A 21,618-nucleotide genomic window follows, 5' to 3' on the forward strand; every position below is an offset into this window, starting at 1 on the left:
CACCTGTCTAGTGTGTGTTCCAACCAGTCTCCAGCCAGCCAGCAATTCATCATGAGCATGATCAGGATATCGGTTCTTCACCCCTCACAGCAGTTTCGTTTAAAGGAGTTCAAAGCGTGCGGACTGATGCATATACGCTTCACCTCATCTGTCGTTTATTGATGATGATATTATTAATAAATAATAATATAAAACAACAGAGGGGCGGATGCCTGAACTTCGCATAAACTCAGCGCGCTGGTCAGGCATCGGGAGCCTGCCCGAATGTGTGCAAAAGGCACAAGACTGCTTCCTCTTCCCTGTTAGCTCAGTGAATCACGACGACATGCCCTCCCCTTTCAGCACTGAACTTCCATGGCTCCAAATTTAGCAGACAGTCAATGGCCGGTAATCAAAGCATCGTCCTTCTAGTTCCCATCACTGCCTCAGATGCTACTGCTGCCAGTACAGAGGGGTGTGGTACCGAATGGTTACAGCGCTGGATTTTTAGCACCCCGGTTTTGGAACAAGATGGATTGGGACGATCATATCAGCTCCATCTGGACCAAAGCCAACCAGGTTCTGGGGTTTCTCAGACGCAACTTAAAAATCAGCTCCCCTAGCATAAAGGCTAAAGCCTATAAAACGTTTGTTAGGCCTCTGCTGGAATATTCGGCATCCGTCTGGGACCCCTATGAGAGACAGCACAAGGTGAAGATAGAAAGATAGAGTAGGGCAGCCCGCTTTGTGCTGAACCGCTACCAACGTACCGCCAGCGTTACCATCATGCTGGACATTCTAGGATGGATGTCTCATGAGGACAGAAGGAAAAAAGCAAAGCTCTCCATGTTATATAAAATCAAGAACAACTTGGTCAACTGTCCGAGGTTGAAGCAACAGTTCCAACCTCACAAGAAGAGAGCGACGAAGTCACGATCAGCAGTTCACACAAATAGCTGCAGATACCGACTGCGGACTGATGTCGTTCCTCCCAAGAACAATTGTGGACTGGAACTCCCTCCCCCAGGATACTGTTGATGCCAAGACCCCTGACACATTTAGGTCACGGGTCAACAAGCTTCTTCAGTAGACTCCTTCATACTTCTGTCTCGTTGTGTGAATGGATGAGTGGAAGGATGTTGCGGGCCTGAGTTGCCTACTGCAACCTGGGGTCAGCTAGTTCATAGTAATGGATGAAAAGCGACCGTGGTAGTCTGCTGGCAGCTCCGCACTTAGCTTTTACTTTTTGTTTGTTTGTTTGTTTGTCTCACAGTGTGCAGTCAGTGTGTGAGTGTGACTGAGATGATGTTCACGTGTGTGTGTGTGTGTGTGTGTGTGTGTGTGTGTGTGTGTGTAATTGCTGATTTCGAAATTTGGTAATTTCATTTCTTCGTCTTTGGTCCTTGTAGCGTAGTGAGGAACGAATTTGAGCGCTGCTTTTAAATGCGGAAATTCTCGAAACTTTTGGTCAATGTGCATTTCCGTCCTAATTGTTTAACTTATGCAGTCCCGGCTTTCTTCAAACTTCAAAGTGCCTGTGTGGATGTCTTGTGTATGGGTGTGTGCGGGTGTGTATCTGTCTGCATGCAGTTTGTGGCTTGGTTGAGCTGGTAAAGCTGTTGGGCGTAATTTGAAATACAGAGTAGGTCATGGAAACCATTAACCTAGTCGTGGAAATACCGACTTTGGCTGCACATGACTATTTTGGGGTTGATCACAGTTGCTACTGGGGACATGAAATATGGAATAAATAGCACGGCTGACCTAGATTTGCCGAGGGCATAGGCCTACTATACATAGAAGCGATGCAGTTGAGCTACTGGGAAGACCTGTCGCCGCCTGACAGAAAGTACTGATAATTATTATGTGCATTGGAGCATGCCAGTTTTGTGTCGTCTTTGTGTGTGTGTGTGTGTGTGTGCGTGCGCGCGCGTGTGTGTGTGTGTGCGTGTGTGTGTGTTGGGGTGAGGAGGGGATTGCGGAAAATCAATTTATAGCCTCTGGTCTATCGCAGGGCGTTTATTACTGATAATAATAGTAATAATCATAAGAAGAAGAACACACACACACTAACACACACACACACACACACACACACACACACACACACACACACACACACACACACACACACACAATCTTGGTTTAAGTCACGTTATACAAAGAAATTAGAATAGAATTCAAACGAAAAATTCAATGATACCTTCCAAATTTTACTAAACCTAGTCAGCTAATACTGGAAGACAAACTTGTGGGACTGTTTGGGAAAATTATCAGTAACTGCTGCCAAAAACGCCATAGCGAGTGATTCAATGTCTTGTTCAATATTTATCTGTTTTGTTTTGCTTTTTGTGCGTAGTTTCATGTAGCTTTGCATGCGTGTCTTATAAACCTTGTTCAGGTTTAATTAACATTAAAATTGATTCTGATTCACACACACACACACACACACACACACACACACACACACACACACACACACACACACACACACACACACATATATATATATATACACACATACGCGCGCGCGCGCACACACACACACACACACACACACACACACACACACACACACACACACACACACACACACACATTCTGACATCGCTTATGTAGATTATTTCAATAAAGTTTATTCCAACACCATAATTATGAGCTGTGAAATTCGTTGCATGATTTCCGCCCTGACCAGTACGCTATTCCGCTTGGAAAATACAGTCAATTGTGTGAGGGGAAGTTTGCATCGAAATGCAGAAAAATTTGTTTCCAATGCATAAAAAATCCGTCGTGTTGTGTTTACTTTCATTATGCAGTGTTGTATTATTTATCTGTGACGGGATTTTTTTTGGTTTGTTTGTTTGTTGTTGTTTTTGCCTTGAGCAACAAAACGTGGTATTACCCAGGAAATCAGCATGTGATTGGGTTTTTTTAATGATGTTGTTTGAATAGCGCCCCAGTCGGCAATATGAGCTTGAATAGATGTATGAACAAGCAGCGTGTGTGTGTGTCTGTGTGTGCGCGTGCATGCGTGCGTGTATTTGTGAGTGTGTTTGTGTGTGTGTGTGTGTGTGCGTGCATGCGTGCGTGTATTTGTGAGTGTGTGTGTGTGTGTGTGTGTGTGTGCGCGCGTGCATGCGTGCGTGTATTTGTGTGTGAGTGTGTTTTGTGTGTGTGTGTGTGTTGCAGCCCCGGGGAGGCACGGAACATGGACCCTCCATTTTGAGGGAGAACGGGCTGGTGGCTAAAATCGAACGCTTCGGTGAGCTGTCGCTGTGTGTGTGTGTGTGTGTGTGTGTGTGTGTGTGTGTGTGTGTGTGTGTGTGTGTGTGTGTGAGCGCCCGCATGTGTGTGTGTGTGTGGCTTTGAATTTTGTAGCTACCTGTAGTAATATTCTGGTAAACCAAAGAGTGCATTGATATTTGGCGAGGGAGAAAGGGCACTTGTTGAAAACTATGTGCATGTATCTCTTTGTTAGTGGTTGGTGTTGCTTTATTAACTGAGATAGAACCCCTTGTGCAGTACGGCTGTGAATTGCGGGGCTTGAATCGAAATGCTTTCGCTTGTAATGAGTCGGTGTATACCTATTTGTCAGAGTTCAAACAATTTTTGAAAGCTAATAATACGAGAACATGAAATACATTACAATACTGGGAGGTAGATAGGTAACTCTTACATATTATTTTTTCAGTCAGATACATCAGTTAAAAGATGGAAGGTCCCATAGCCTTTTAAGGCCAAGGAGGCTAGTGAATTCATATCCACAATGTATTGGGCTCGGCAACGGAATCTTCGATTTGTTATTCTAAAATCATCATCTTTATCCACGTCTGATTTTACTGAATTTAATATCCTCCCATTGAATTTGGAACGTATGTATATATTTTTTTTAATAACAAGGCTCTTCTTGTGTTTAGAATTATGCCTATTTCTGACACTGCTCTCCCCTGTTTAACTCTTTCGACACCAAGTTTCTGTGTGAAAAACTCCCCAGAACCAAATATTTTCGACTCGACGCTCTCTGTCATTCGATTCAGTTGGTGTCAAAACAAAAGTGGACTTGTTCACATCAAACAAATTTGTAGTCAACTGAATCCGTCATTCTAATTTTTTTTTTTTTTTTTTTTTTTTTTTGTTACCGATTCTAGAAGTCGATCTCTTTAAATCTAGTCATATCTATTGAAGATGATGGTTGTGGGATGTAATAATCTACTCTTAAAATTCGAGGGTAAAGAAACTGATCCGCCTGACTTCAAGAAAATTTGTCGCAAATATTTCACGACGATTGATAAAACACAGTAACTGATTCCTAAATGATGTTTTTTGACTGTTATTATCGGTGTCGTTTCTGACATTATGGATTTTTTTTTTCGTGAAATATTCTTATTCGCTTGTCTTCGCCCAAGGATGCCTTTTCCAGTTATAATGAAAATAACGATGACGATTTTTTGTTTGTTTTTGTTTGTTTGTTTTTTGTTGTTTTGTGTGTGTGTGTGTGTGTGTTTTGCATGAAATATTCTGTTCCAATCACCTTTCCAGAAGGAGCAAAGTCTTTTCCTTTTATAACTATAATGATGATGACGATGGTTTCTTGTGGGTTTGGGGTTTTTTTTTTCTTCTTTTCTTTCTTGTTTATTCCTTTATTCACTTATCTATTTATTTACTTATTTATTGTTTATTTATTTATTTCGTGAAATACATTCTACACCGACTGCCTCCCGCCAGGGAACAAAGTGGTGGACTATGGAGACCTGACTCTAGACGTGGTGGAGAATGACAAGCCATGGAACAACGTCAAGAACCCCCGTACCGTGGGCATGGCGAACAAAAAGGTAGTGGAGTGTGTGTGTGTGTGTCTGTGTGTGTCTGTCTCTGTGTGTATGTGTGAGTGTGCCCGTGTGTATGTATGTGTGTGTCTGTCTCTGTATGTGTGTGTCTGTGTCTGTCTGTCTCTGTGTGTTGGTGTATATCTGTGTGAGTGTGTTCGTGTGTCAGTCTGTGTCTGTGTGTAATAAAGTAATAAACGAATGATAAAATGTATGGATGAATAAATGATCGAATAAATGAATATACAGACATATGCATAAATAATAAAAATTGGTAGAAAAATAAAGATGAATTAGTAGGTAGATAAATGAATGAATGAATCAATAAATGAATAATAAAATTGAAAATGGAGATATAAATTAACATAATAGATAGATAAATAGAACGATTCACTGAATAGTTGAATAAATTTTATAACTAAATGAATAAAATAGACAGACATCTAGTAAAAATATAATTGATGAATCAATTATTCGATTGAATATTGATAAATGAACTAGTTTATTGAAATATTTTGTGGACATAGTAATTGATGAATTGGTTGGTTGGTTGATTGATTGATTGATCGACTGATTGATTGGTTGATAGTTATTTGATTGATTGGTTAATAAGATAATTTTGTGGAAGCGTTGATAATTAATCGAGTAATTAGTATATTAATCAACCAATCAGTCAATCAAAAATAAGTACAATTCACCACTGCTACTTTGCCAGAGATTGACACAAGCTTACAGTTGGTCAACGTGAGAGCCGTATGATCGAATGGTTTCTGTACTGCAATGCTTAATCTTTTGTGAAGAACGATGACTTTCAAACAAGGAGGCAAGACTGCACTGGTTCTTAGTGCTGCAGCTTTAGGGGGCCAGCTGGCCTTTTGGGACATCCCAGTTGACTGTCCAAAAGCTCTTTTGACCGAGGGAATGGGATGTAACTTGGGCAGGACACTGCACTGTGATCAGTTATTTTCATCCCAGGTATACAGACGAGACAGCAGTTGGCTTCTCTGCTGTTCTAGTGGTCATAGTCGGACACGACTATCATATGCTGTTTTGCCCAGGTCGCACCAGGCGGAGTGCGTGGAAAGGTCCACTGTAATCAATGTGATATTTCTTCAAACCATGATTCAGAGCCTTGTCGTTGGGTAGAATCAGTTTCCTCGCAGATAGACGCGACAGCAGTTGCTTTCTCTACTGCTCTGATGGTCGTGGTCGGACACGGATACTGTCATACACTATTTGATTTATGTGTAGGTATATATTTGTAACGCTGTATTGTGTTTGCGTCGAATGGATGGATGGATGGATGCATGTACTGTACATACGGGTTTGTATGCGCATATCTATGTTTATTGTGCATGATTGTGAGTTGAGGACCGAGTGTGTTTCGTATGCGTGTGTGTCTATGAATTGTAAAGCGCTTTGTTCAATGAGGAAAGCGCCGTTGAATGTCCAGTTTTTGTTGTTTTGTTTGCTTTTTTGCCAGGTAGCGGAGTGCGTGGAGAAGTCCACTATAATCAGTTTCATCCCAGATATAATAGACACGCGACAGCAGTTGCCTTCCGTGCTGTCGTGATGGTCAAAGTCGGACCACGGCTATAATTGCAATGCACTACTTTTCCCAGGTGGCGGAGTGCGTGGAGAAGATCACACGGGGCGGGGAGCAGGTGGCCTTGACCCTGGGCGGTGACCACAGCATCGCCATCGGGTCCATCTTCGGCCACTGCCAGTCGCTGCCGGACATGGTGATGGTGTGGGTGGACGCCCACGCCGACCTCAACACGCCGCTGTCCTCCCCAACGGGCAACATCCACGGCATGCCGCTCAGCTTCGTGCTCAAGGAGATGGAGCAGTACAGCCCGACCCTGCCCGGATTCGAGTGGTGCAAGCCCTGGTGGGTTTGTTGTTGTTTGTGTGGGGGGGGAGGCGGGGTGTGGGGGCTGGGGCGGCGGGGTCAGTGCGGGTCAGGAAGGTGTTGTGACGGGCACCAGTGGGGGGGTTGTGTGGGTAGGAGGTAGGAGGAGGTGGAGTTGACGGAGTGGGGGGGGGGGTTGTGTGGAGGCTGGAAGGGTATCAGCTTCGTGCTGAAGGAAGTGCTTGTGCGGGGATGGGGGGGTGATGGTAGTGGGGGGAGGGGGTGGGGGGGATTGGTGTAATGTGTGAGTGGGTGGATGGTTTTGTGGGGTGGAGGGGGATATTAGGGATGTAAGGAATGGGTGACCATAGTGTGTGAGGGCGATGTGTGTGTGTGTGTGTGTGGATGACATGGGGTACATTTCAGTGTTCGGGTGATTGGAGCATTTGAGTCCCAAATCTCACAAATGTCAGAGAAAATGCTGTTTGCTTTTGGTTATTGTTTGTTTGTTTGTTGTTTTTTTACTCTGTTGACAGTCTGTCTGTGAAAGACATGGTCTACATAGGACTGCGTGACGTGGACGAGGCAGAAAGGTAATAAAGTACAATACGATATAACATTAATACATGACACAATACATTGCATGATCATTAGTCCTATTGAAAATACATGCATCCAATTTCAGCTTCAGTTTCTCGAGGAGGCGTCGCTGCGGCGTTCGGAAAAAATATATGCATACTAAAACAAAACTGAACAGATGCCCAACCAGCAATGTAACCCAAAGTGCTGTTCATGACTTTAGCGCACGCATGCACATTTGTGTATCTATCAGAGTGGATTTCTTCTACAGAGTTTTGCCAGAAGACAACACTTATATTGCCATGGGTTTTCATTGCGCCAAGTGGGTGCTGCACACGGGGACTCGGTTTATGGTCTCATCCGAATGACGCTCAGTTTGATTTTCCAGCCAAACTTGGGAGAAATGACAAGACCTGGATTTGAACCCCGACTCTCACCCCGGGACACTGTATTGGCAGATAAGCGTCTCGACCATGAAGCCACCATTTAAGGCATCCAAATGCTCGTCACTAACATGCTAACATGTATATATGTATATAATCATGTATAAAAATTGAGAAAACTTATTTAGATATAGTTTAAGAAACGAACAAATAACATAAATAGATTTTTTTAAAACGTATGGCGAGTATGTGAGGCGTTTAGAGACCATTATATGGGGAGTTTGGGCGATGTCAGTACTGTACAGTGGTAGTAGTCATCGTAATAATAGTAGCAGCAGCAGTATTAAGAAACTCTAGGAAGAGCTGGACAGTACAAGGTCTTCAGTCAAGTGTTTCGGCCCTTAACTCCTTTCACTCTAAGGGGGCCGGGCCGCTCCTAGGTCATGACTCCTGGATGCCCTAGTATTATTAATAGTAGTAGTACTGAGTAGCAGAAGTATCATTTAACTACAAAAGAAAAACTACACAAAAAAATTAAAGCCGTGTTGTTGTTGTCACTGTGTTGCAGAGCGTTCATGTCACAAATCGGAATCGCCAGCTTCTCCATGCAGGAGATTGACAAGCACGGGATCAAAGGCATCATGGAGTGGGCTCTGAAGACTGTGGATCCCTGGTACGTTAATGCCCCCCACCCCCCACCCCTGGGGATTGTTGTTGTTGTGGCCGTGGTGGTGGTGGTGGTGGTGGTTTTTGCTGTTATTTATTTGTTTGTGTTGGTTGGTTGGAATTTGACATGTTTTCATGTGTTGTTTTTTCATGTACCTCTTGTGAACAACAACAGAATTTCCTGGTCTTGTTTTATCTGTTATTTGATGTCATGAGGGCGGGGTGGGGTGGGGCGGATGTGTGTGTGTGTGTGGGTGTGTGTGTGTGTGTGTAGGGGGGTGAATTATTCATTATATATTATTGACTACTATGGACACTACCATTCCATGATGGAAGCACCGAAAAAATTTTAAAAAAATTTTTTTTGTGTAATCATCATTTGTTGTTTGTTTTCTTTTCTTTCAAAAACTTTATTTGAAGTTCTAGAGTGCTTGTGTGTGTTTACTTCTACATGACTAAAACAACAACATCACCAACAACAAAAAATCGTGTTCGTTAACAAGGCACAGTATTAAAAATCAACAACTCTTCTGTCACTGTAAAATTACTTCTCATCAGCGATTCTTGCGTCAGCATATACGTATACCTATTTTTCAAAGGCGTTTTTAAGAAACGGGGGAGGGGTTGAGGAAAGTTACTGACAACCTCAAAGATATCAGGTCACTGGGTTTGTGGGGTACTGGTTCAAGTTAACGCCACTCAAACGAAACGGTACTGCTGTCTCGCTTGACGGGAACTGGGATACACTCGGGTGAACAAGCGACTGACTTTTGCCCAAGTGTTTTGTTTTGTTTTTTTGTGTTTTTTTCGGTGTTTTCGTCGTCGGAAGGAGTGTCAATGGCAGTCGATAATTAATATATAGTGAATAATTAACCCCCTTACACAGACACACACACATCTGCCCCACCCTACCTTCATCAGACACACACACCTCACTCAAATTGTGTCTGTGAATGTGTTAATAACTGAATGAAGGCGTGCACAGTGTTTCCAAACCACCACCTTGTACTAAGTAAACAACGAACCAGTGTGAAGAACAAGTGATAATGACGAATGGTCATGCTTTGCTTACTCGTCATGCTGTTAGGGACTCGTGAAGGACTGCAAGGAACTTGCCTTCCTTCCATCATTTGCCTTCAATGTATCTAGGTTAACTCTTTCCATACAAACGGCGAAAGAGACGACGTTAACAGCGTTTCACCCCAATTACCATCATCAAAATAGTGCAAGCGGAAGGCTCTTATACTGAAGAGGTGAATGTTGACAAAGAATACCACAATTCTGACGACGGAAGCTAAAGGTTGGGTCATTCAGCCACCCACTGGACATCCGAGGGGTCTGTGTAGAGGAGAAGAGAGGACTGGCCGTACTGAGTGAGTTAAGGTTAAGGTTTGACCTGCGCGGCGTTTGGCTAGGTTTATGTACAGCGTTTTTGTATTTGTATTTGATTTCTTTTTATCACAACACATTTCTCTGTGTGAAATTCGGGTTGCTCTCCCCAGGGAGAGCGCGTCGCTACACTTCTGCACCACCCATTTTTTGTGTTTTTTCCTGCGTGCAGTTTATTTGTTTTTCCTGTCAGAGTAGAATTTTCTACAGAATTTTGCCACGGTTTATCGTCTCATCCGATAGCGTCTAGACCACCACTCAAGGTCTAGTGGGAGGTGGAAGGGGGGGGGAGAGAAAATATCGGCGGCTGAGCCGTGATTCGAACCAGTGCGGGCAGATTCTCTCTCTTCCAAGGCGGACGCGTTACCTTTAAGCCATCACTCCAGGTAGGTATTTGCTCCAAATTTTATCTTTTTTTTATTTTTTAAAGCAGATAATTATGGTATTGCAAATATGTATCAGTCCGCGTGCTGTAACACCTCCTTCAAACTGAAACTGAAACAGCAAGCAAGGTGAAAAAGTGTGTGTGCCGCATGACGTGTTCAGCTGAGCTGTGTGATGCTAACTCACCAGCAGTAAATGAGGCAAACATGCAGTGCATTGACAACAGTAGAAGAGAGAGAGACAAGACAAGACAAGACAATACAAGATAAATTCTTTATTTCGAGGATAATAGATAAGCACTGGTGTGCTTTTTTACATCCAGGCCCCGCCCTGAATAGGGTCTACTCTGCACAATACTACAATACTACTACTACTAATAATAATGGTAATTATATAGCGCTGAATCTTGTGCAGAGACAAATCAAAGCGCTTTCGCACCAGTCATTCACACGCATGCATAACTCTAAAACTGTAGAAACTAAAGACAAGGAAGAGGCAGGCAAGGGAGGCTATTTTGGGAAGAGGTGGGTTTTAAGGCCAGACTTGAAAGAGCTGAGTGTGGAGACTTGACGAAGCGAAAGAGGAAGTTCTAAATACTAAATAGAAAATAAAGCACGGTGTCAGTAGAAATACATAAGAGTGGAAAAAAATTTTAAACAATTAATTCTTTTTTAAATGAAATATAAAAGTTGAAATAAAAATAGAAATAACACACACACACACACACACACACACACACACACACACACACACACACACAAACATGCACATACAGGCACAAGCATGGTGTTAGTAAAATGCATAGGAAAAATGAACAAAATGAAAGAAACAAACACACACAACACGCACCGCACCACACCACACCACAGAGAGAGAGTGTGTGTGTTTGTGTGTGTGGTGCGTGCGCGCGCAGTTTGTTACATTTGCTTGTATCGATACAAAAACAAGAAGGGAGAGAACCAGATTGCTAAACCTGACGTGACTCTGGTTTTGTCCCCTGATAGAGAATGACAGTGACAGAGAGAAGGGGGTGGGACATGTAATATTCAAAGAAAAAAATGATGTATATACAATTCATGTACACACACACACACACACACACACACACACACACACACACAATGGCAGGTACACACACTGGCAGGCACACACACACACACACACACACACACACAACTGGCAGGCACACACACACACACACACACACACACACACACACACACACAAGACTTGACTTGACTTGAACTGACTTGACTTGACACACATAAGTATTGTATTTTGTTACGTGATTGCAGTGGCAAACGTCCAATCCATCTCAGTTTTGACGTGGATGCCATGGATCCAGAGTATGCTCCGTCCACGGGTACCCCGGGTAAGTTCCGTGTGGAAGAGGTATTGGAGTATTTTATGTGCAGAAGGGGAACACTGGTATTGGAAAATATTGGAAATATTAGTTAAACTTAATACGTATAGCTTATATGAACATATTGGTGATATCTGACCAGATATAGAAACAAAGGCAAAGACTTCTTTTGATTTGTTGTTGTTCTTGGGGCTTTTTCTTCCCCTCTTCTTTCTTTTTTGTCGCTTAGACTGTATAGAAAAAATCAACCTGGATGTGGGTGAATATTTTGAGAACAAGTGCAGAAGTTAGGCAGAAAACAGTATGTAGACCACACAGATTGTTTGGCCATATGCTGTGTTTGCGTGCTTATGCAACATTTCCGGTGGTCACCGCTAGCCCATGTGTGTGTGAGTGTGTGCGGAAAGAGAACTCAGAACGTTTTGTTTTTTTTTATTCAAGGATTAGTTTAGTTAGTGAGAGAGAGAGAGATAGAGAGAGAGCGGGCGGACGGACAGACAAACAGACAGACAGACAGAGAGAGACAGAGACCATGAAACAGGTTGTGGCGTGGAAGTATCAGTGTGAGTGTGTTTGTCTGAATGTTTGTCAGTGTGTCTTGTCTATTCGTCCGTCAGTCTGTCTGCCTTTCTGTCCTGTGAGAATTCACTTATCACTTATCATGTTGGGTTTTTTTTGTTTTTTCATTTTTGTAACAGTGGCCGGGGGACTGACTCGCAGAGAGATGTTCTTCATCGCTGAAGAGGTCGCTGCCACCGGTAAGAATTATAACAAGCAAATGCTTGTTCTGTTTGCGGTCACTTTCGGTATTGGTCACTTTCGGATTAGTCACTTTCGGTTTGGAACACTTTCGAATCAAATTGGTTTCGGTTTGGGTAACTTTCAGTTTGGGTAGGGGTCAGCTTTGTGTATCATCATCATAAGTTATCATCATCATCATTAGCATCATCGGCGTCGTCGTCGTCATCATTATCATCATCATCGTTATTATTATTATTATTATACTTTTTTTCGTTTTTTTTTTCAGCAGCAGTGTAATCAGCATCGTCAGCATCATTTTCATCGTCATCATCATTATTATCATTATGATGATGATCCAGGCTGTCTGTCGCGCCTGGACGTGGTGGATATCAACTCTTCGTTTTATCATCTTCTCCATCATCATCATCATCATCATTTATATTGTTATTATGATCCAGGCAGGCTGTCGCGTCTGTACGGGTGGGTGTCAACTCATTATATTTTCTTCATCATCATCATCATCATCATCATCATCATCATCATTGATATTGTGATTATGATCCAGGCCGCCTGACACGTCTGGACGTGACGGGTGTCAGCTTTGTGTATCATCATCGTCGTCATCATCATCATCATCATCATCATCATCATCACCACCACCACCACCATCACCACCACCACCACCACCATCATCATCATCATCATCATCACCACAACCACCACCACCACCAGTATCATCATCATCATCATCATCATCATCACCATCATCATCATCATCATCATCATCATCATCACCATCATCATCATCATCATCATCATCATCATCATCATAGACATGGTAATTATGACGCAGGCCGCCTGTCGTGTCTGGACGTGGTGGAGGTGAACCCTGTGCTGGGCAACGACGAGGAACGCAAGAAGACGGTGCTGTCCACTGTGGATGTGGTGTCCCACTTCTTCGGACAGCGGCGTGAGGGCAACGTGTCCGCCAACTTCCAGCTGCCCGTGCCCAAAAGTTAAAAGCGGGGCGGGATAGGACAGTGCTGAAGCTTGGCCTTTTTATGTTTTTCCCATACCCCTCATTGTCCCCCCCCCTCTCTCTCTCTCTCTCTCTCTCTCTCTCTCTCTCTCTCCCCCCCCCCCCCCCACCCTCCCCTCTCTCTCTCTCTCTCTGCTTGTCTGTCTGTCCGTCTTTCTTTCTGTCTCAGACTACTCGGCCACTAGCGACAATTTTCATTAAAACCACGGCGTTGGTTACCATCGCCTCTGTCAACTCATATATAAGTTTCAAGGGGCCAGTGGGTTTGCTGTCTGTGTCAGTTTCTTTTGAAAGTGTCATAGCACTTACACGCAAACTGCATTATTTTGACGTCAACTGCACCACGAACTACACCATCTTGACATCATCTGAACCGCAATCTACATCATCCTGACGTCATCCTAACAGCAGACTACACCATCCTGACGTCAGCAAGGACATTACCCACATGACTGATACCCGCTGTTCTGATTGGTCAGCACTACCAACGCACTATAAGCTGATTGGAGCCCTGCCAAATCAGTGAACGATGTCAAAAATGAACAATGGATGTCAAAAATTAAAAATGGATGTAAAAAAAAAAATACTGTATGTCAAAAACTTATACTGGATAACCTGTCAAAACCAACTGACTCAGGAGAACGGGGATTGTGATCAGGGTTCGCAGATTCTCTTCGATACTCCAAGCCAAAATATTGAACATCAGCAACTGGACATGACTGTTAATATCAAAAAGGATTAGGCTTGAAATCAGTGTTGATCAACTTTGTTTTTCTATTTTCTATGATGGTCATTATCCCATCTTATCATTTCAGCTTGTAAGTTTGTTTATGTCATTATCTTTGTCCACAGAAATACTCAAAATATGAGAAAAGAAATAAGTGGGTGTTTTTCTGGTATGGTACTGGTAACGGCAAATTCCTGTCACATTTCTCAGTTGTGTTTGTTTGTTTGTTTGGGTCTTCTTTCATAAACAGAAATGAAATGTGCATATCGAGAATGTTTTGCAACGGTTTCTTCGGGAAAACCTCTTTTTTTTCTTTTCTCTCTTTTCCCGCTGTCTCCCAAGCCACAGACAAGTCTGTGAAACGTCTGTGCGTGAACTTTGTGTACCTGTACATGTATTCATCGTGTCTAACGATATTTTTCCAACTGAAAACAGTTTTCGAAGAAATAAGCAGATGTTACGATTTCTCTCTCTTTAAAATATTTTGATAAATAAACCAGAAAGACTGTAATAAACGTTACACTGGACTGGTGTATGAGGGTATATGTGCAATGATTTCTGCTGGCATTCCTTCTCTGTGGTGTTCACCAGTGTTTGAAGGGCGGGTTTTGTTTATGTTGCATTGTGACAAATACTCTTTATTGTTTGAGACTTGTGTGAATTGTAATTGTAGTATGTATCTGATTTAGTATAGCATTTCCCATGTTTTTCTGTCTTGTATATTATATATCAATTTAAGTTTACCCGTCTTTCTCAGTTTCTGTCTGTCTACTTACCCATCCATCTACGTGCCCGACTGTCTCTTTGCCTGTCTGTTTGTCAATCTATCTAGCTCAGTAATTTGATTGATTTATCGATTTTAACTATTCTTCCTAGTCCTTGTTGTTAAACTCTTTTCGTTTAATTAATTTGGGAATATTTAGGGCATGAAACATGGAATCTCAAATACGAAGCTTATAGTTACATTCGTTCCAAACTGGAAGAAAAAGCCTGCATCAGGACATTGTACTCAATCTCTTATCTTGCTTTCATGAGGATGATGGCTGTCTTCAACCGACCTGATACAGAAACATTGCCATCGGGTTTTCGTTCACATCCGATTCTCTCTTTCCAGTCCTGTAAGTTTTTGGAGTCTGTGGCTTCTCCACACCTGTAACATTTTTGGAGTCCGTGGCTTCTCTCCACACCTGTAATTTGGAGTCTGTAGCTTCTCTCCACCTGTAATTTGGAGTCCGTGGCACCTCTACACACCTGTTTTTTTAGAGTGAATTGCTTTTCCATTTCTTTAGTTTTAAGTTCGTAGCTTCTGTAATTTTAGAGTTCGTGCCTTCTCACACCTGTGATTTGTGGCCCGTGTCTTCCCCAAACCCGTAGTTTGGAGGCTTGCTTTGCCATGTGATCCAACGTTGTCGGCAAGCGGCATTATGGTCTTAGGAAAATGTACAGTGTTTATGGTGATTGTGATTAATAATCTGGACTTACTTAAACTTGTATATGTATTATTATGTTTACTGTTGTTGTTATCGTCGTTGTTGTTGTTCCTCTTCTTCTTATCATTATTATTATTACTTTTTTTTTCTTAGAATTATTATTGTTCTTGTTGATGATATTGTTACACACCACCTATAGTCAGGTATGATGGTGACGATAATGATGATTACTATTATTGTTATGTTCTTTATCATTTTCTTCGGCGTTCGTGGGCTGCAACACCCACGTTTACTTGTATGTGGGCCAGCAAGTGGGCTTTTTCGTGCATGGCCGTTTTTACCCCGCAGTCGGTGTTGGCAGCAGTACTGCATTTATGCGTGCTGGATATGCTTGTGTTTCTGTAACCCACTGAATGTTGAAATGCATTTTGTCTTCTGCATATATATATATATATATATATATATATATATATATATATATATATATATATATATATATATATATATATATATACAAAGAGGGTTCACACATTGGCAGGTCTGTACATGTTATGTTGACCTGGGAAATAGGAAAATGTCCCACAATCAACCACTATGCAGGCGCCGCGACAGAATCACAAACCCTCAGTTTGAAATCCAGCGTCCTGGCCCGTTGTTTTTATTACTATTTTTGTAATAATCATTTTCGGTTCAGAGGCAGATAACTTTTTTCCCTATGATATTTATGTCCTGTCTTTTGTATACTTATATTCAGGTAATTAAATCGGGTTTCCATCCACATGGTTTACTGGTGAGTGTAAGTGCGTGCGTGCGTGCGTGCTGTGTGTATGTGTATGTGTGGATATTTATTGTGTTCGCTTGTCTGTACGTTGCGTGCGCATTTGTGTTTGCAGTGATGTGTATGCGTGTGTTCATCCACTTTTTGAGAAGTACTGTATATTTTCATTGTTTCAATTAAGGGTTGGTTCGAATTCTAGAACTTTAATTAAATAAATCAATCAAAAAGATATAAAGAAAGAGAAGCCAGTCATTTACCACCCACATGCGCAGGTTCACAGAATTCTGAGCGTTGGAGCACGCGCGCGTTTTCTCGCACGCACACACACACACACACACACACACACACACACACACACACACACATATGACACGTCAAATATCATTCAAAGTGAAAAGACGTTAAAGAAAGAACACACGATACGTTTGAGTGATATCCACTCGCATACGCACTACACACTCACTTGTGGGCTAGTTGGCCTTTGGGAACCATCCCAACGCCGACTGTCCTAAAACCCTCTTGACCGAGAGAGTGGGGACGTAATTAGGCAAGACACTCTCCACTATAATCAAATTCAAGCCCAAATAGTCGGAACAGCAGTTGCCTCCTCTGCTGTTCTGATGGTCATAGTTGAACACGACTGATTATCATACACACACACACACACACACACACACACACAGAATTGAGGAATGTGAGCGTAGGTATACTAAGTTTTCAATGACAGGCAGAATGCAAATGGTGTGCACTCCCTTTCATGTAATCATACTCGTAATGAATAACCATACGCAACTGTTAACAGGAAACCTCTCAAAACATACAACGTTTCTCTAAACATAGGTCAAAATACTTGACATCACTCACACTTGTGTCGATATAATGTATGTGTTCATAGTGTGGAACATAAGTCCGTGCTCGTGTTGGTCGTCGGAGAGTGTTCAACAAAAGCAAGCATCAGGGGATTTTCTGTCTGTGTACTCGTATGTGACTGTTATTTATTTATTTATTTATTTTAAATAGCGTTTCACAGTTGAGGTCTTTTGTTTCTCAGAACGTCTGGTTGCTTTTTCGTTTTAATCGTTGGGTCGATTTGTTGTGTGCCGAGTCAAACCTCCACGAGTGAGCGTAGTGAGCTCAGGAAACATTACATAAAGAACTGTTATTGTACTTCTACATAATCTATTCTTATTGTGAAATACCCTGCCCCCTCCCCCCCCCCACACCCCCACACCCGCCATCCCCCCTCCTCTCCTCGAAGAGGAAACAATATACAATCCCCAATTCCACGGCTTTCATACAATACCAAGGAGGTGAATGGGGTGTTTAACCACTAAATCACTAACTGCGTGCAGTCTGGTCTTAGGGCAACTGCATAAGGCTGACTGACTCCACTCCATTGCCCTTCCTTGATAGGAGTCTCTGTCAGGGTGACCAAATATGCTCCTTCACCACTTAGAAAAACCTTCTATGGCTTCCAACAAATCTTTCTCTCATGCACCCTGGAGACAGGGCGCATTGCATGAGACATAGATGCAGATCCTCAAAACCATAAAATAGGCGTGACAAAAGAGGTGGGAAGAGATCACACTTGGGTGACAGGGTGACAAAAGCAGAGCGGCTGCCAAAGAAATTCTTTAGAATCGGTACTTGGAACTGCACGAGCGCGAGAAAGAGAATCTCAATAATTGAGAAATTAGCATATGATTTTGATATTATATGTCTCCAGAAAACCATGATGAGTGCAGACAGACCCACGATAAATTTTCGGTGATAGTTTTTTTTAATGTTTCGAAGGCGTGAAGGAAAAGAACTGGCAATCATACTCTACAATAATTTGAAAAACGAATAGTTTTTGCATGCATAATCATCGGATGATAATCCATCACTGATATAACACCGTGACTAGTGCGCCGCACAGAGATAGCTAACAACAGACGTCTATGGATGCTGTTCAAGGCAAGCCGGGTCAAATACAAGGGAGAAATATACAAAAACTATATTTAACTGAAAACAAGTAATACAAACACAAGAAAACAAAACAAATATCACTGTTAATCAAGATTTAAAGCGAAATGGGAGAAGAAAATAATATCTTACCACGTATCTGATTGTGATGTTTTATCATCCACACCAAGGATTGTTTGAAGGTTGTTCTTTTTTTTTGGGGGGGGGGGCGGGGGGGGGGTTGTTGTTGTTGTTTGTTTGTTTGTTTGCTTGTTTTGGGGGGTTGTTTGTTGTTGTTTTGTTTAGTCTCGATTGCAAACTAAGTTTTGTCAAATCACGTTTGTTTCCATCAACAAAAGATGTAACAGTAATCTGATGCGGAAAACCACGAATTAAACACGAAATGAAAGGTCTTTTCAGCAGATTGTCCTGTTCCGATGTCCATTTTTTTGTCTGCGGTCGTCTCAAATAAATTTGACTCCGTGGTGCAACGGTAACGCGTCTGACACCAGATCAGAAGGTTGCGTCTTCGAATCACATCGGCAGGGGTCAAAGAAGTTTTAAGGAGAAAGGTGGCATGGATGCTGAGAAGTTTATCTGACCAATAAACTGTCCGTGAGGGTCTGGATTCGATTCCCGCTCTCGTGCTTTCTCCCAAGTTTGACCGGGAGCGTCATTCGGATAAGACGACAATACAATACAATACAATACAATACAATACAATACTTCTTTATCAATCCGATTGGAAATCACATGTGCATTCAAAAAGATAAACCGAGGTTCCGTGTGTCGAATACGCTTGGCGCAATGAAAAAGAACCCAAGGCAACAAAAGTGATGTCCTCTGGAAAAATGCTGCAGATGAAATCCAGTCGGTTGGCTACACAAAATGTATATGCCCGTGCACTCAAGGCCTGACTAAGCGCGTTGGGTTACTATGCTTCTGTTCAGGCATCTGCCCAGCAGATGTGGGTGTTGTAGCTTATATGGATTTGTCCGAACGCTGTACGCCTTCTTGAGAAATTGAAACTGAAACTGTAAGTCAGGTAAATATCCGTCTGTAAGCAATCACGTGCTAAAAATACATTAAACGATTCCGCTCTTCACCGAGATCAGAGCAATAGAAAAAGTGTCAATTTGAGTGCAAGCTATCAGATGATTTAACTCCACTCCAAACATCATCAGGTCCGATTAGTCTCAGAACAACTTTGACCAAGACCACTGTCAACACGGGATATGTACAAAGTCCAGAGAAGAACCATCGAACGACTTGCACGACCTCAGTGCAGACCGAAATGATTAAGGTCATTAAGTCCTGCATTCTTTCAGCACTATGGAATAACACTTGCCTTAAGTAAGTTAAGAGTTTATTGCTATCTCTCTATCTATCTAGTTAGTTTGTTATTTTGTTTGTCAGTTACAGGCGGGGTCGTGTTTGCTTGATTTTGTTGTGTGTGTGACGGTGTGTGTGTGTGTGTGTGTGTGTGCGTGCGCGCGCGCGCGCGCACGTATATGTGTGTGTGTGTGGGGGGGGGGGGGGGGGCAGTGTGTGTACTTGTGTGTGTGCGTGTGCGCGCGCGCACGTGTGTGTGTGTGTGTGTGTGTGTGTGTGTGTGTGTGTGTGTGTGTGTCTGAGGTGTGTGTGTGTCTTTATTCTCTTTTTAAGTGTGGGGAGTAGTGGGGAATTATCTGGAAGGAGGAGCAGGTGGGGTCTGTTATATTCTCATATACAGAGTGTCATCAAAAGCTGTCGAACTCCGTCACAGTCCACCCAAAGCGGCAAACATGGGACTCGCATCACATGAACGGCTAAATCAAAGGACTCATTTCACTAACACACAGAATCTCGAAAATCCTGTGAGCTTGAGCCAATGTGACTGCCAACGCCACTTATTTACATCTCAATGGCCAATGCCCATTCAGCTGAGTGAGTGAGTGCTGGGAATGCTGGTTTTCATAGTGGCGGTGGAGTCTGGTACGTAAAGGGAGATAAGTGCATGAATTCAGTTGTCAGCTTTTTCTGCCCTTGAACAGTACGTGGTGGGAAAAGAACTGACGATACAAGGCCTTAAAGCAGACAACCAGATTCCAGTCGTGCAACACAAAGTGATCATGAATCTTTTTTCTGTATTTTCTTATAACCAGTTTCAAAATTTTCATTTTCAGTATCAGTTATGTTACTTCCATGCCAGAGCCTCTTTGCAAACCCTGTCACAAAGCAGACCGTGTCGTGCTTTATTTTAGATTAAGACTAATTTGGAAACAAAATCTTGATGCTAATAATTAAGCATTTTACACGCAAGTAGCCTCCTATAGGCCTATAGACTTTTTATTTGATTTAGGTGTTGTTGTTGTTTTTTAGTTTAAAAAAACAAAACAAAAAAAAACCTCCACTGACGCGGCATCGGAATCATGGATTTATAAGATCTAATCCTATGATAAGACAAGACAAGACAAAATTCTTTATTTCGAGGATGATAGATAAGCACTGGTGTGCATTTTTACATCCAGTCCCTGCCCTGAACAGGGTCTACACTACAACGGCAATACTAAATAGAATTAAAGCATGATGTTAGTAGAATTACATAACCGAGGACTAAAAAAATCCCCTAAAAAATTAGTTATTCTAAAAAAAAAAAAAAAAATTTATAGATAAAAGATTACAGAAAAGGGACACACACACACACACACACACACACACACACACACACACACACACACACACACACACAGGCACAAGCATGGCGTTAGTAAAATGCATACTAGTAGGAACTTGAAAAAAGGTGAACAAAATGAAGGAAACAAACACATACAACACACACCGCACCACCGATCAGTCAAGTTCTCAGTCAACCATACACATGTGACAAATAGTATCATTAAAATGAACGATTTATATAACACATTATTGCATAAGGTGGGAAAGGTAATGTTTTTTTAAGGTGGTTGGGCAAAAGTGTTGTTTAATTGTTTCTGGGAGTGAGTTCCATAGCATGGCGCCTGAGTCAGTAAACCAGACTGGACTGATTTGAACAAGTCACTTCTTGGGATTGGGATATGGACTTTGGGGATGGGGGGGTCGGGGGTCGTGGGGGGGGGGGGGTCGGAGGGATGGGGGGTGGGGGGGGCGGGGTTCCTTGATGAATTTACAGAAAATTTGTCTGTCAATGTTGGTGGTGCATTACCTGTCATTATCTTTTGCATTATGATTACTTTATTGTACTCTAATCTACGGATTAGTGGGAGAATATTCACTTGTTTATAGTCTGGGTCTAAAAGGGAAGTCTTTTTAAGGAGTACCAGCTTGAGTCCCCGTTTATGAAGATTCAGTAATGGCTTCATGGTGTTCGCACTTGCGGAGTCCCATAGTGTTGATGCATAATTTATCTGTTGTAGACTGGATATGTGCTTGAAAAAATAATTTCCGTGAGTGAAGTTCAAGGAAATGTTTGATTTTGGATAGTTGATGGGTTTCAAGTCTGGCTGTCTTCAGTTTGCAAACTGAAGGGAATTTATGTGAGGATTCCAAGTCACGTGAG

At 42.3% G+C, this 21,618-nt stretch overlaps 1 protein-coding gene across 1 annotated transcript in view; it reads left to right on the top strand.

Moving 5' to 3' along the window:
• LOC143296167 (arginase-1-like) overlaps positions 1-16,130 on the top strand; it is a 29,673-nt gene extending 13,543 nt beyond the window's left edge. The window contains exons 3-10 of the mRNA XM_076607975.1: positions 3,169-3,241; positions 4,705-4,811; positions 6,428-6,696; positions 7,194-7,250; positions 8,188-8,292; positions 11,354-11,430; positions 12,120-12,179; positions 13,016-16,130. Of these exons, the coding sequence (XP_076464090.1) occupies positions 3,169-3,241; positions 4,705-4,811; positions 6,428-6,696; positions 7,194-7,250; positions 8,188-8,292; positions 11,354-11,430; positions 12,120-12,179; positions 13,016-13,182 (915 nt within the window). The 3' untranslated portion in view covers positions 13,183-16,130. The remainder of the gene's footprint in view (positions 1-3,168; positions 3,242-4,704; positions 4,812-6,427; positions 6,697-7,193; positions 7,251-8,187; positions 8,293-11,353; positions 11,431-12,119; positions 12,180-13,015) is intronic.
• Positions 16,131-21,618: the final 5,488 nt, after the last annotated feature.

The sequence above is a fragment of the Babylonia areolata genome, chromosome 21, assembly GCF_041734735.1.
Source record: "Babylonia areolata isolate BAREFJ2019XMU chromosome 21, ASM4173473v1, whole genome shotgun sequence".
In the NCBI taxonomy this organism is placed as follows: Eukaryota; Metazoa; Mollusca; class Gastropoda; order Neogastropoda; family Buccinidae; genus Babylonia; species Babylonia areolata.